This window comes from Coturnix japonica, chromosome 2, assembly GCF_001577835.2.
Source record: "Coturnix japonica isolate 7356 chromosome 2, Coturnix japonica 2.1, whole genome shotgun sequence".
Lineage (NCBI taxonomy): Eukaryota > Metazoa > Chordata > Aves > Galliformes > Phasianidae > Coturnix > Coturnix japonica.
In genome coordinates this window covers 99,142,614-99,158,503 of record NC_029517.1, presented here as the reverse complement: position 1 = coordinate 99,158,503, position 15,890 = coordinate 99,142,614, and the positions used below count along the sequence as shown (strand labels likewise).

The window sequence follows — 15,890 nt, the reverse complement described above, 5'->3', positions numbered from 1 at the left end:
TTTTTTTTTTTTTTTTTCACAAGGTGTTGGAATTATCAGTCATGAATAGCATCTAAAAGCAGTTATGTTAATTACAGAAAAGCCTCGGGCATCTTTGAGGGATAGTTTGTTGCTTAAATCAGGTGAAAGTTAAACCATTCTGCAAGGTGAAATACAATCTTGCACATGGCATTGAAATTACTGCCATGTTTAAAACAGAGGATGGATGCAAAAGGTGTATTTTTACAGGTAATGGAAGAACAACCACAAGTATTATAAGGCTGTATTTCATATGACCTCCTGTGCATCTCAGGGTAGAAGTAAGTGAGATAAAGTTTACTCTTATGGTTGGGAAAGGAAATTCAAGTCTATAAGCATCTACAGTCCCGTTTCACATCCCGGTACACCTGCACACTCAATAAAACAAGTGTAAAGAGGAGTACATTGCCCTAAGGAAATTGCTTTCTGAAGCTCAAACCATTAAAAAAAAACCCACACATGTCCAAGTAGTTGCCTTCTGATTTCCAAGGTTTCCCACGTTTACTCCAGTAGTCAGTCTACTGCATCAGAAGGCTGATGTTTACTTATGTGCTGAACATTACACCTGTGTTTAAGTGTCTCACTGAGATGACCCATAAATCTGAGTAGAACTTAATGTGTAAAGTTATGTACTTCAGCATGCACAGGATAAAGATATGACTGCAGTCAAGAGCACAATATATATTTTTCTTTTTGCAGTGGCACCTTTAGTTTTCAGATATTTTCTCAAATACTAAATATTATATATTGAGAAGGAGAAATAATTGTTCCTGTAGAAACACAAAAAAATCTTTGGAGGTCATAGTGGTGAGCCCATTTCATTTGTTGCCTTAGTTGCTACTTCCATTCTCACTTAACAAATCATAAACTTCTGTGTGTTCATTCTCATATCTTTAATACATCAACTAGTGATGTGATATATGAGAGAAAATCAATTTCATTTGTTGGAAATTTTATCAGGACCCAAATCGTGATTCACATCAGTATCCTGGTATTACTCATGGATCATAGTAGGCTAACACTTCAGAATCAGTACAAAATCACATTGCACTAGAAATAGCTATGAACCAAAGAATGAATTGCAAAGATTCCAGGTGACTTCGCTGAATCATTACACTGACAAATCAAATAACTCTGATTCTGTGGGTTTATCAAGTTTGTCATTCTAGAAATGAGGTGTTGTTTGAACTAGAGGGGGACATTCACCTCCCTCAACCTGCAAAAGAGCTGAAGAATAGGCAATGGTTATCATCTGTAAATCACAGGTATTTTTCTTTCTTTCTTTCCCAATTCTTTATTAAAATAGGTAAATGAATTCATGCACACCATAAAATTTGAGCCTACATCAGTGTATGAATGGTCCTAAGGGGAAGGATCCCTCTAAAGAACCTTGATTGACATTAATTATTTTTGTATGATAACCACTAACAATAGTCCTATCATCAGAACTTCCAGTAGCCTAGACAGACGATTTTTGTGGACTCTTGAGCATGAGATCTTCATTTTACAGTCCTCATTGCATCCACTGCAATGCTCTCTCCTTTCCATTCTTTGATATTCCTCAAAATTTGGCCCATGTACAATTTTATAATGGATAAAATATACTTTAAAAAAGCATTATTCAATAATATATTGTATGAGATTTAGATGTAAATCAGAACCAACTTTTCCAAAATGAATTTGTTTGATATCTGAAGCATCATATTCCTGCATTGTACTTGAAAAGTATGTTGCTTCTTGGTGTGTGGACAGGGATGACATGCAGTTTATATTCCATTTGGGGTATGTCACATCCCATGACACAGAATAATCTAACACAACCTGTTTATAACATGACAGATGAATGATATTGTATTAGAGTTTTTATGAAACATATCTTAAAATCTGGGTACTCACCCACGAATCAGCTGTATGGTTGCCAGCACACTGTGAAAGAAAGAGTAAATAGCATATTTACTCTTATTAACCAGTAACTTCTGCTTTAGTTAAACACAGAAGAAAGGTCAAGTTTTTGCTTTATATAAAGTCTTGCTTTTGTCCTACTATAATGCTTTGCTTTTCAAAGATAGATAGCTGATGATGTTGTATACAAGGCAGATGGGAGTAAAACTGCAAATGGCACTTTTGCATGTAGTTTTCCAGCACAATTTTAAACTGTCCTGTCCAGTCCTGACCTATCCCACACTCATTTTCTTAAAAAGAGTACTTTCAGTGTATTAGTCAATTATGTAAAGTTAAATGCAAAAAGTTCTGTATATTTTCCTGTCCTTTGTGCACTTTTCCAAGTGGATCTCAGCTGTGCTGTCTTAACTCTCACTCCCTTAGGATGAGAGACAGCAGATGGGGTTAGGGCAGAGGGCTGATGCTTCTGACAGCAAACGGCCTGGTTGTTGAGTGGAAGCTGTGAGCGTCAGGAAGCTCCTTTTCCCCAGAGAACCAACAAACCACTGAAGAAAGTTGAAAATGAGCCCTTTGAGAAACGCTATTAAAAGTAGTAAAAAATTGCAATTGTGCAGATGATGTGCTGCTGTGTGGTTATTCGGATGCTAATGAGTTTGACATTAGGGAAGTCAAAGGGTTTACAGCTACTCCCTTATGTGATTTAGTTCTTTATTGGCAATCTTTGAGAAAATAAATGAAAAGTATATTGCTAATAAATGCATAACATGATAGGATTTTAGACCAAAACCTGCCAAAACCAAAGTTTTAGTCCTTGGAAAGTGACTTGTTCACCACTGTAGCTATTCTAAGAGATTTTTTTGTTTTAGAGTTAGTGTATTTTGAAACAAGAGAAGACAAGGCAAGTAGACAGTGATAGTTTTAATACTCCTTTTGTGTTGCTTTTTTTCCCCTTCTTTTTCTTGTGAACACTGAAAAAAATGGGGAAAGAGGGCTTTGAGGGTGAGCAGCTTCATTTTCTGGCAACATATTGGCTAAAAAAACAGCTTTAAAAATCTCCTCAGTACTAGGCTGTTTTGTTCTGTTTTTTCTTCCCTTTTCGTCATGTTGCATCTGTTGTCTGCTTTGTACTTGGTAAAAGCTTATTTATTTTAATTAAAAGTTATTGATGGGATTCAAATAATATTCTATCTATTGGGACTCAAGCTGAATTTAGCCACTCGCTAAGTTGTTGCCTGCCTGAGAATACATTTAAAGTGAGGCTTTCCAATTTCAGAAATGCAAAATTACAAGTTTTGTTGACAAAACTTCATTGGATATAATTAAACAAATAGTTAAAGTTTCACCTTGAAGTTCCAGAAGTTCATCTGCAAACTTTCTCATTAGTCTATGAGTGGAATAGATAGAATGAATTAGATAAATCTTACTAAGTACACTGGATGCTATTTGAAAGCTACACACAAAATTGCAAGTAAAAGTAAAATTTTGGAATTTGATTACTGATGGCAGGAGAGATAATAATATAAAGTCTCTGTGTAATAAATAATTACAGACAAATTTGATCAAGTTGCAGGTGCATTCAACTTTCTTTAAGTTTTTGAATGGTGTGGTTATTCCTTATTTCTAAATGCAAGGTTATCAGATAAAAAATTTAGCCGTTTTTCTCTCATCACTATTGTTAGTTTAGTGGGAGTTTCCTTATAGAAAATAATAAATATTAAGAATGGCGAAAAGTCAAAGACATCCCGTATTTGGTTACAGCGAGAATGTGGTCAGTCCATCCAACTTTAAACATTGGTATTCAAAGCAAAATACATAGATTCTAAAAAATTCAGTGGTTTTATTTCCATAATTATTGAAATATTTTAGAGGGCTTATCATTTGTTTCATACCATGTGGCAAACCATTGTACTCAGTTGATAGTGTACTGATGCAGAAAAAAATATCTGAGTTTGGATTTCTACATAGAAACTGTGGTTTTCTGTATGTATATTAAGAAAAACTAAAGGTCTAAGTGAAAAAGTATTGAAGAGAGCATAAGCCACATTTTAAAAGTACCACAAAACGAGTAAATTTTTATTATTTCTACTTTTTAAAATCATCATGTGCCTGTGCCACATTTTTCATGAACAAATAATAATAATAAAACAAACAAAACCAGAAAAAGATATTATTTGCTTGTTTAATTTAAAAAGAATTTCATCTATGTTTTCTTTAATATAGCTGTTTTTTAATTATGTTTTCTTTTTCAGAGAATGAATTTCAGGATTATCTGTTAAACTGGGCAAGACATCTTGGGAAGAGTGAACCCGGTCCTTTGGAATCTGCAAATATTTTCACCTGGGAACACGCAAAGGTGGGATAACTTCTTTAAAAGAATGAATCTGAATCAAAATGCTTCTCCATAGATGTACTAGATTACTTTGTAGTGTGTTGTGCATTGTGACTGTATTTCTTTTACAGTATCTGCTGTTTTAAGAACAGTAATCTTAAGAATCAGGTATAAAAATGATTAAATATTGAAAGAGATGAAAACTTTTGTAAATATGTATAAATTCTGTTTTTTTCAATTTCTGAACTATGTTTCTTAAAACTAAATGCTAACAAGAACACAAATACCTTTGGAATTTTTTAATTCAAAAGTAAAAACATTTTTCATAAGACATTGCTTAAATTCAATCTGAAGAATAGTGTGTGATTTTATTTTTTTTTATGAATGCACATTGATTTAATTTTTCTACTACACATTTTCTGAGAGGTTTTTAGGTGTCAAGGTAATACTTTTATTTTTTCTTTTGTTTGTATATTGACACTTTCATCAGTAGGAAGAAAAATGATATTTAGTACACAGTAGCCCAGTAAATAGTGACACGGCATTAAAGTGCATTGGAAATAAAAACACAGGAAACAAGCCCCCAGAAAATGTGATCATCTTATGCTAAGCTGCATTTCACCATGTTATACTATATATATTTTTTTCTCTAAATTTGAAAAGCTAGCAGTTGTCCCTAATTTCATAATACCATATCTCTGCCCTCTAAAGCCTTGGTAAAGCAGACTAATAGAAATACTTGGCACACATTGGTTACCTAAGGGAATAATAGAACTATTTGCTGTAGTCGTTTGGCAAAAGGACATAAACATATGGCTTTGGTTTATATTCAGCGCTGCCAGTTGTGCAAAGTTGCATGGATGAAGTATACAACAGCAGTGACAACTCAGAAATCAGAACTGAGAATCAAAATATATCATCCTTGTTACAAAGTTATTCATGCTTGTCTCTGACTTATGGTTTATTTTTCCACTTCATGCTTTCAAGTAGTGATTTCAACATTAAAACATTATCTACATTTCAAAACTATGTATAACACGCAGCCAGTTGTTGATACTACACTTTAAGGTTTGCACTCAATAGATGTACTTACTCATTTTATTTCTGAAAAACAAACACTTGAACTAATTGTTTCTGTGGCATTCAACTTCCTCTTGATAGAAATTAAGAATAGAATTGTGTAAATTGAAAAAAAAGTTTCAAAAATAAAACTGTGATGACTAAGTTATGTAAGTAGTTTCATTGATGTCAAATAACAAGGTTTGTTTTCAGTATTTGTCCTAAAGAACGCCTGCTTTGTTTTTCTTCTTTCTGGGCATCAAGTTGTGATTAAAAGCAAAGAAGAACACGTAACTTTAAGCCACAACTCAAACACTGTTCCTGAAAATTGTGTCTTCATATCTTTTACTTTTTATTTATTTATTTTTTTACTTCCAATAATCAGATGATATAAACTTTTTCCAAAATTTGCTATATTTCTGCTTTCCATTTTCTTCTTGCTCTGTAATTCTCACTATCAGTCTTTAGTGAATTCTTCCTAATAAAAATAAAATAAAAGCTATCTTAGAGTAGCAGAAAGATGCACTTAGCACATACATACACAAACAAATGCTGCTCTGTGCTTCCATATAAGATGTAGGATATCCTTTGCTTTATGATACTAAAAAAACCCCACACCTTAATGACAATATTTCCTTTTAGATTCTTAAATATTCATGTTAGATTCTTAAATAACTTGTTGAAAAGAAATAGTAAAATGCAGTTACTAGAAGCAGTGAAAAAAAAAAAAAAAAAAAAAAAAAAAGCCGTACTGGTATTATCTGTTGTCAGAAGAGAAACACGCAGTGTCATGTCACCTTGGGGTACAGCATAGAGATATTTGCAGTGCACATCAGTATCTGACCTCAGTTTTGAAGTCTGTGGCTTGTATTTTAGAATTAAGGATGGACATGTGTGCTTTAAAAGGCATCATTCTTTTTCTGACAAAGTTCATAATCCTAACGAGAGATGTAGACAATATCTCTATACAAACAGATGTAGATTACCAACAAAAGAAAGAAGAGAAAAACTATTCGTCTTTTCAGAACTCTCAAAATCAGCAAAGTTTTGCCACTGAGAAGTTACTTTCTGTGTTTCATTTTGAAAATCAAACATAACTTTTTGTTGGAGAATCCCAGGAAAATGTCAACTTTATACAACTTACCTCTAATTAAACTGGCCATTTACTTACACAGAATGAAAGTGGCCACTCCAGGAATGTGAAACATGAAAGTGAAATCACCCATGCTTGTCCAAAGAGCAGAGCAGAAAATAGAAAATGCTCTTACTTACATGTATCAGCCTCATGGCATCACTTATTTCACAGTAATGTACTGTAAAGCTATCCTACCAAGATAGAAGTAACAATTTCATTTCTAAAATTGAGAATTAAAAATATGCAAGTAAATTGAAATAATTATGCTACTGTTATTATTATTATTAGCATTTATTGTACATGTCCTGTTTCAGCTGTCATACTCTTGGATTCCTTTGTATCGGTACACACATATGTGAACACACACGCAAAAGAAACTTAGAGACAAATCCTGATTCTCTCCATCAGGGAAGTATTTTCAGGTGTTGCTCTCAAGTCTTCTTATTGCAGAGTGAGCAAAAATAACATTTGGTTTCTGTAGCTGAAACTTCTTAAATAGTTTTCTGAGAAAGTCTGATTGCTGCTTTTTCACCTTTAAATTCATCTGGGGGATACAAACACACTGTAGCAGTCATATAGCAAGTTAATCTTCAGCCAAGCAGAATTAGTGATATCGTGATTCCAGTCCATTTACTAGGGACTAGTTACTGACTTAGCCTTCTGTCTCAACTGCAAATGAAAGAAGAAGAGATGGAGTATCACACTGAAATCCACAAAATCAAACAGAAAACATTCATAAACAGTGAAAATTGTTGGGATGTGCTTTCAGGTAAAGAATTCAGCATTGACATCTAAATTCATATTTAGACATCATATTTCTAAATCACAGGAATATAGTGCAACTGAAGGAACTCTGAGATGGGCACTTATGTCTTAGCTGACTTTCCTAATGATTTAGGACTACATATCTGCTAACTCTCTTTTTGTCTCTGTGTTTCTGACTATTATATCTCACTAATTCCTTTTGAGTCCATTAGCCAGTTTCAAATCAATTTGAAAAGAAAGTGCTTAGATGAATTTAAATCCTGTCATATCAGAGAATCTACTTATAAGATCATAGAATCTAGCTATAAGATTTAGTGGAATTAGTTTCACTATTCATAGAATTACTAATCATCACTATTGGATATAGTTCTGCTTGTGAATATTGCCACTAAAAATATGGGAATGCAGCTCCAAGTAAAAAAATTCTAGACATCAATTAGATATTATCCTGATAGATGAAAACATTTACAGGAAGACATAATGTATGGATCTTGTACAGACAAGAACAATCTATCTGTTATGATTGTCTCAAGACAACATGTGTGCTGGTAGGGAAGGCTGACCATCCTTGAATTTGAGAGCATGAAGCATGATCCAGAGTCCATCCAGTCTTTCCAGTACACAGAAATAATAAGATATATCTCTCAAATTCAAATCCTGATAGCAATTGCCTCATATAAAAATTCAGGCAGAATTTCTTATTTAGTTTAACACTTTCATTGCTCCAAGGATATTTTAAAAGTTTCAGTACTTCTTGCTGACTGTCTGTGGCTGTAATTTCATGTAAAACAATCACTATGCGTATCAAAAGAATAAGAGGGTGTCAGGCAAACTCTGGGGAAAAAAAAAAAAAAAAAAAGGAATAAATTAAAAAAATTTAAAAAGGAATAATGTATTTAAATTTTGAGAATCTTTATGACATACTGTATTTGATTATTTTTCTGTGGGTTTAATGCTAATGATGCATGGGCTTTAGAAAGTTATTTTCACGCAGTTCTTACACGATGATTCGTTTAATATGTGGCTTGCAGTGGGCTAAACAGCACAGTAAATTTTAGAGTTGAGTTGATTAAGCATCTCTCATAATTTCAAATTATTGCAAGGAAAGAAAATCGATAGAAAAATCACCTATATTTATTTTATTGTTGGTTTTCACTCATTGTGCAGTTTTTAAATATTCATCACAATGTAACATGCTATTTAGACCAAAGTAACTGCTGTTCAGTAGAAGCAGCGAACACTTTCTCTTTCATAATTAAAAGAGCAGCACTGTGATTGGTGTGGTATTTATTATGAAATGATGACAAAGGAGTACCAGTGGTTTTAATAGTTTTAGCTTACAGGAGCTGTTGTTAATTTTGTCTGTAGAGTTGCAGGTGAAATAATGCACAGTGGATAAATAGTCTATATTGGTTTAACTGAACATAATATATAGTGTGTTCTGGAGTTGTTTGTCTCAATAGACTATAGTAATCAAAAGTAATGAACCTATTATGTGCAGGACCTTGGAGAGCATAGAATGGCAGTAAAAGTGTGGCACATAAAAGGTTTATTAAAGGAAATTAAAGTCCATCATTGCCACACCTGCTCCCCTATTATAAGTCTATGGCAGGTCAGTGCCTTCAATCACAACTCAGCATCAGAGAACAGAGCCATGTTTCCCATTACCATTGCAGTCGCATTGCTAAAACTCACTCTCCAGGTTTTAAGGATAGTGACAAGTAAAGGCTGCCAGCAGCACTACTACATAAACACAAGCCACTTGTGTTACTTTCCTGCTAATAATCAACATCAGATGTAAATTTAAACAGAGAAAAGATAACATTATCTGGGTTTGAGATGCATTTCAATCAATTTGTACTTTCATTTCAGATATCACTAACCTGGGTTCTAGAATTAGACTTCTTCAAGTACATGAATGGCCTTTTCAAATACTTGTGTTCTCTCTTACAAATAGGTATTTTGATTCCTGTTGTTATATATGATGCGAAGCCACATGCAGTAGCAAAAAGGAAAAATAAAACAAAAAACAACAGGAAAATAGAGAACTGTTTTTTAACCTCTAGCAAGGCTGACTTTATTCTTTCATTCTCAGGTCAAATTTGTCATATTCTGCAATGCTCATTCATATTAAACCTTCAGAACATCTCAGTTATCTGAGTCACATAAAGCTAAAAATAGAGCATCCCCAGATCTTCAAAGTCTATGAATAGAAAAGGGCACAAACAGCTTCTTGCATGTTCCCTCTGTGGGGCAAATCAGTACTGCTGATCCTCAGGAAAAAAAAAAAAAAAAAAGAAAGAAAGAAAATAATGGAGAGGGTCTGCCAACATAACTTTTTGTCTTGTCACCTTTTGCAGGAAAACATTTGCAGATGTCCGGCATAGACAACTTCTTGTATCCACAGAGTCTAGCTATCTATTACCCGAAAGAGTTACATAAATCAGATGCTGATGCATGCAGTCGTACCTGCATATTGATCTGTGGAATGTTGGATTATTACCATTTCACAAACAGGGAAACTGAGATTAAAAGCAAAGATAGGTAGTAAGACACTACCACAATAATAAAAAGAATTACAGAGCTTCTGCTGTTCTGCCTAGACAAAAATTCCTCATGACAGATTCTTCCACACACCTCCCTGGACATGCACAACATTACATGGTTAAACAATCTGCTGTATACCATTGCAGCTCTTCATGAAATCTTAATCCGTTTGAATTTCAGGGGTTGGTAATAAAATCCATGGATTGAAAACCTGCCCCTACAATTATGGGTCTGGGCCAGATCCAAGACCAGAAGGTACATATTTCCACTGCTGGTTTAGATGTAGCCAAAAGTGTCATGCGAACAGCCATTCTTGCAAGGTCTCTCTTTTTTTCAGTTAGAAATCTGATGGCTGCAGCTAATCTTTTGTTGTTGTTATTATTATTTTTATTTTTTAATATGAAATACAAACCTGATCTTATGTTCCCCCAAAGGCTCATACTTATCTGTAATAGTTTCTTTCACCAGAAGTTCTACAAGATATGATTAAGTGGTGAAGTGCTCCCAAACTGGACATGTGATGTAGTCAGCATTCAAGCAAGAGGATTTCATGCTCTGACAATGAAGTTGTCAGACACAGGTTCCATTGCAGCTTCTCTGATATGCTTCAGTTACAACAGTCATGTAGGATGCCTGTAGGAACTTGTGTTTTTGGAACTTATTCTTCCAGGAGGTGGATGTTGAAAGCAGTAGTCACACAACATTGCTGCTTCTAACCTTATACCTTCAGCTAACACCTGTAGACCTTGTCATTAAACCTAAAGAGTCACTCATTAGCATCACTTTATTAAACAAATCTGTGCCATTAAAGGTATCTCCTAGGTATTTACTAGATATTCACAGATGGCTTTTTATCTCTTTGACAAGATTAATAAGGCATGATTATTCTTCTTTCTATTACTGTCTAGCCTATGGAAATGTGGGGAAAAAAAAAAAAAAGCATTGGAGTTTTATTTATTTATTTATTTTTCTCAATGGCAAAAGGAATGAATTAAAGACTTTGTGTTAATATTACAGATGGATGCAGATGGGGAAAATAAAAAGCTACGCACACGCTCAAAAGGATCCAAGGGTGAGTTAGAAAGCACATTCTACGACCCTGTGCCCAGCACACCATGAAATATGATACTTCTGTGCACAGTCCCTAATGTACAGTAAGAGAGTGTGTTGCTTCCTTCGGGTTGCTTTTTTAATCCATGCAGGACACAGACTGCTGACATTAAGAGGCATAATGTTATTAGCTATTGCTTAAAGTAAAGCAGAAAAAAAAAAAAAAAGCCAAAACAACCCTACTGTATACTATTTTCTTTGAGCTATTTCTAAAGAAAATAAAGGTTATGTTTTTTATATGAAAACATAGATATTCGATAGGGAGTAAAGTTAGACAGTATTGGATGGATTCTTTCAAAATGACATACAAAACTTTGTCTCAGCCAACTGAATATTTTTCTGCCTATAGCCATTAGCTATCAGTAAATTACCCATGTAAATGCTTCAGAAGTAAATTTACTTTAATCGAAATGTGTGAATGTACGCAATATGGGAGAACCCTGTGCTTTTTTAAAGAACTGGTACTTGTGCTTGATTCCACAAAGTTATGACGGAGTTGTATTTCCCAGCTATTCCTCTCTTTTTGTAAGGAACAGATGGAAATGCAGTACTGAGAGATAAACAGGCACTTAATGATCTCAACATCTGGAAAACATGATTGACTAACAATACAGTCCTTTTAGGAGAATAACTTTTTATATTAATACATAACACTTTTTGTGACTCTCGATAATGATTGAAAAAATTGAGACACATAAAAATAAATGTCAAAGATTTGCCTTCCCTGCAAGCATTTTTGCTTATGACTGTTTTAAGAAGCACTAAGTTTCCATCTTGCAAACTGAATTTAAAGGAAATTTTGCACTGTTGTTATTGTGAGGGAAACAAACAAACAAACAAAAAAGACTATTTTGATTAACTAACATAACTCAGAAATTCTAAGTTGTTAATATCATGCCTTCAGTTTGAAGCTGTAGTCAGAGTGAAAAAATTAAAATTTAGTTTGCCTTAATTCTCTAGATCCAAATGGCCAAAGGAGTGCAACTAGACTCCACTGAGAAAATGGCAGAGAATATGAGGTGGAATGCTATCCACTGCCCATAGATGAGGTGATAAGTACAAACTGATAAAAATATCAAATCTTCAAAGCATCCCTCAAAATGGTTCTCTGAAAGTTTAGTAAAGACATGCATATTCCAGAAGTACAAGAAAGAGGACTTATGCTACTGGATAAGAAAGTTATTGAGTAATGAAGTTGTTCAAACCCCCATATTAAAGTATATCTTCTCTATTAAAAGAGTCTCTGAACTAACAGACAAATCAAATTTAATAGAAGATTTAATATTCTATTTTCACTTCCTTTTCACTTAAGAAGATATTTACACCTTTTTAAAATTTATGGATTTTCTTTATATTTTTAACACACATGCACACATGTATGTGAACCAGTAGGTCTTGAATGTTTTCCCAGAAGCTAAAAAACTCCACAAAAGTTGCCTGTGCAACATGAGAACCACCTGATGACTTTGCCAATATTCTGTATACTCTTGTGTGGGCAGGTATTTGTAAATACACAGCTTTAGTCATTCCCAAACTGAATTAAAATTCAGAAAGAGCAGAGATTTCTTATGCTTTCAACAAACATGCACCATCCTTTCTATTTATTTTTTCTTTTTTTTTTTTTTTGTTTTTTTGTTTTTTGTTTTTCACTGAAGATTATGTTTCAGGCTTCCTGCATCCTAAAATAACTGTGAGAATTACATGTTCAGTTAACATTTGCCACTGGTAGCTACAATCCCGTGGTTAGCATGAAATAGTCACCTGTGTTTTGATAGCTGTTCCTCAGTCATCAGATAGGCAGGTGCAAGGTCGCAGAAAACACAAGTCTGAAAATGTAAACTAATTCATTCTTTCCTTCTGCTTTTATTAACAGTTCAAGTGGACTCTATAGCTCAAGAGCTCAGGTAAGAACTTATGTCATTTTTTTCTTCCAATTTTACTTTCTGATTTTATTGATAAATTCATATCCAGGATATTGCTATGAAATAGAAAATCCAGGATATGCAGAGGTTTAGCTTTGCTCTGACAGAATGTTCTTATGCAGATACGCTTCTAAATACACCAAAAATAAAAGCAAAATGTTAGCAGTAATTACGCAAGCATAATCAAAACTGATGCAGAATTTGCAGGATTCCAGTGTGTTGTCTTTGTCTGTAGCATATGTTAAGGCACACAACAAAAAAACTTATGGCTTATGATCAGCCTCCAGTCTTATTTTTGATGTAATAACTATAGCATTTTAACATCTGAACATTCCAAGAGCCATAAACATTTATATGGTTTTATTGGATGGCTTTTATAAAACTGATAGACTGTCTGTTTCTGTAAAAATTCTCAATATCCTCATTTTTCATCAAGTACTTACTGAGTTTCAACATTTTTTTAGAAACAGCAGAAACTACTTTTCAAATTTGTGCAGAGAATGGCATTTCACTCAAAACTATAGATTCTACAAGAATATATACACCATCCTAGTAAAATTTGAACTAGCACACATCTGAACTATGTATCTGTGGATTCTTCCATTTAGGGAATGGAGAACCAGCATCACGTGATTTATTAGATCTGTCAGAATGCCACTCTCTCTTAATATAGGGCATGAAATATTTAGAAGATTTTTTTTTCAGTTAAGAAATACGAGAGCTGGTCTGACAGTAATGTCTCCCATTTTATTATGTTGGCCCACTATGTCAAGAGGCAGTTGGTGGTATAGCAGTACAGGTTGAACCTTCCCACCAGTATCCCATTACATCTTGTTGCTGTGCAACAATTGTCAGCAACGGGACAGTCTCACAGAATGGTGTCTGACATGAAAGTACAGATGAAGCAAAGGTGTGTCACTGAATTCCTCCATGCAGAAAAAAAATTAAAAAAATAAAAAATTACACCTATTGACATCAATTAATGCTTACTGTATATTGAGACCAAACAGTTAATGGCGGTGACTATGCTGAAAAGTAGAGACTTGCAGCTTAGAAATTGTGCTATCAAATACGTTATTGTGCTCTTTGTATCTGTTGTCATTTCATGGAAATAAATAGGAATCATTACTTTCAGAGCATATGATATTTAAAAGTTTTGTTCTATAATAAAAAAGAAGAGATTGTAATCTTTTTATACATCTTCAGCAAGTGCAATTTTAGGTTAACTTTTCAGATAAATTATTCATGGTGAGTCACTCATTCAGCTCTACGATGAACCTCATTTTTCTGTATAGCTTCAGTTTCCTGAGATTTAGTGCTTCTCCTTTCTCCTCTGTTCATCCCTAATTTACACACCAGAAGGATGCATTAATCCAAAGAGGCAGTCATCCAAAAATGAGTATGGTCCATGTGTTCCTCAGAGAAAAATGTTTGAAAAATAGAGGATGTGCAAGTTTCTGCAACATCAGAGAAGCTTTAATTCTTTCAGTATCAATTAATATAGGTTTTCCTAAGCAATTTTGCTTCTTTTTATAAAATACTTGTTATTTAAGAACTACTATGTCACAGATTGCTTTTTCTGCCAGTAGTGTGAAATGCATCTGAAAAGAAAATACAGTGGTTTAAAACACTGAACTAATCACCCAAAAAGTCATTGTCCAGACGCTAACATGGTGTTTACAATTTCTACAAAACAAAATTTCATATTGTATATCTCCGCAGTCAAATGAATTTTACTGTCATGAGAGACACGTGATTGACTTTTGTGACTTTATTTGTGCATGAAAAATGAAGCTAGAGGGGCAAGAGCTGCCTTTTGAAAATGTAGCCTATGAACATATCCATATTACTCATACCTATATTATTATGGAAGAACTATTTGTAGTTCCTCAAGAATTAAAGAATGAAATAGTCTATTGTGTCCCTGGATACTGATATTGGAACTTCTGTCTTTTCTGACCAAGGTTCTAAACACTGTGTTGGCTGAAAAATTTAAATCCAGGCATAATTAATTTCCCCTTTTCCCCTGGCTTATCCTATCTGACAAAGCACTTTTACACTCCTTATTGAGTTTCTGTTACAAATGCCTTGGGATACTTTCACATGAAAGGCACTACATAAGCTTGCATGCTCGTATTGTATTATTATTAGTTTTGTAACAGTGATTGGTTCTAGAGCATTTGTTAGCTTTTTCTTATTCTTCAATTTATTTCACAAAAGTAGAGAATGAAACAAATTTAAAGTAAAACAAAGAGTTGCAATCATCAATTAAATTCAATAATGCATGAAAATGTACATCGTCTAAATTTCAAGGGATGCACACTTGCTTGAATTCTTAGTGGAATTCAATGCTAAAAAAAATTAAAAGTATTGATTTTAGGGAAGCAAAAACTTCACCAAGAAATCTGACTAATTTTTTTGCTATTATCCATCTTTTCCTGAGAAATATGACCATCATTCTGCTTAAAAATTAAATTCTCAGACAAATAACACTTTCATAGCCCAGGTGTTTTGTTTTTCTTGTAGTTGTTATTCTGCTGAGTAAAATAATTAAATTTCTCTTGCACCGCACTGACTTTCTATAATATAGTACTTTTCTTCCACCTATTGATCACCTATATACAACATTATCCCTATTCAAATGTCAAACTTGCTCTGATGTAATGATATGCCTTGAAAGTTTTCAAATTTTAAAGTAATAGGATTTTCTTCATACATAATAGGGCCCCCAGCACAAGAAAGACGAAGCTTTTGGAACAGGTCTGGAGGACAGCCACTAAGATGATCAGAGGGCTGGAGCACCTCTCCTGTGAAGAAAGGTTGAGGGAACTAGGCTTGTTCAGCTTGCAGAAGAGAATGCTCTGGGGAGACCTCATTGTGGCCTTCCAGTACTTGAAGGGAGAGTATAAACAGGAAGGGGAACAGCTGTTTACATAGGTGGATGGTGATAGGACAAAGAGAAATGGTTTTAAACAGTCAGGGGAGATTTAGGCTAGATATTAGGAGGACGTTTTTCACTCATAGGATGGTGATGCACCAGAACAGGCTTCCCAAAGTGGTTATGGATGCCTCATCCCTGAAGGCATTCAAGGCCAGGCTGGAT

At 34.0% G+C, this 15,890-nt stretch overlaps 1 protein-coding gene across 4 annotated transcripts in view; it reads left to right on the top strand.

Annotated features, from left to right (window-relative positions):
* Window positions 1-15,890, top strand: part of ST18 (ST18 C2H2C-type zinc finger transcription factor) — a 183,715-nt gene that overhangs the window by 103,030 nt on the left and 64,795 nt on the right. For all 4 annotated transcript variants that reach the window (XM_032442722.1, XM_032442723.1, XM_032442724.1 and 1 more), the window contains 3 exons: window positions 4,170-4,273; window positions 10,773-10,827; window positions 12,739-12,769. In XM_032442722.1, coding sequence (XP_032298613.1) covers window positions 4,170-4,273; window positions 10,773-10,827; window positions 12,739-12,769 — 190 coding nt within the window. The remainder of the gene's footprint in view (window positions 1-4,169; window positions 4,274-10,772; window positions 10,828-12,738; window positions 12,770-15,890) is intronic.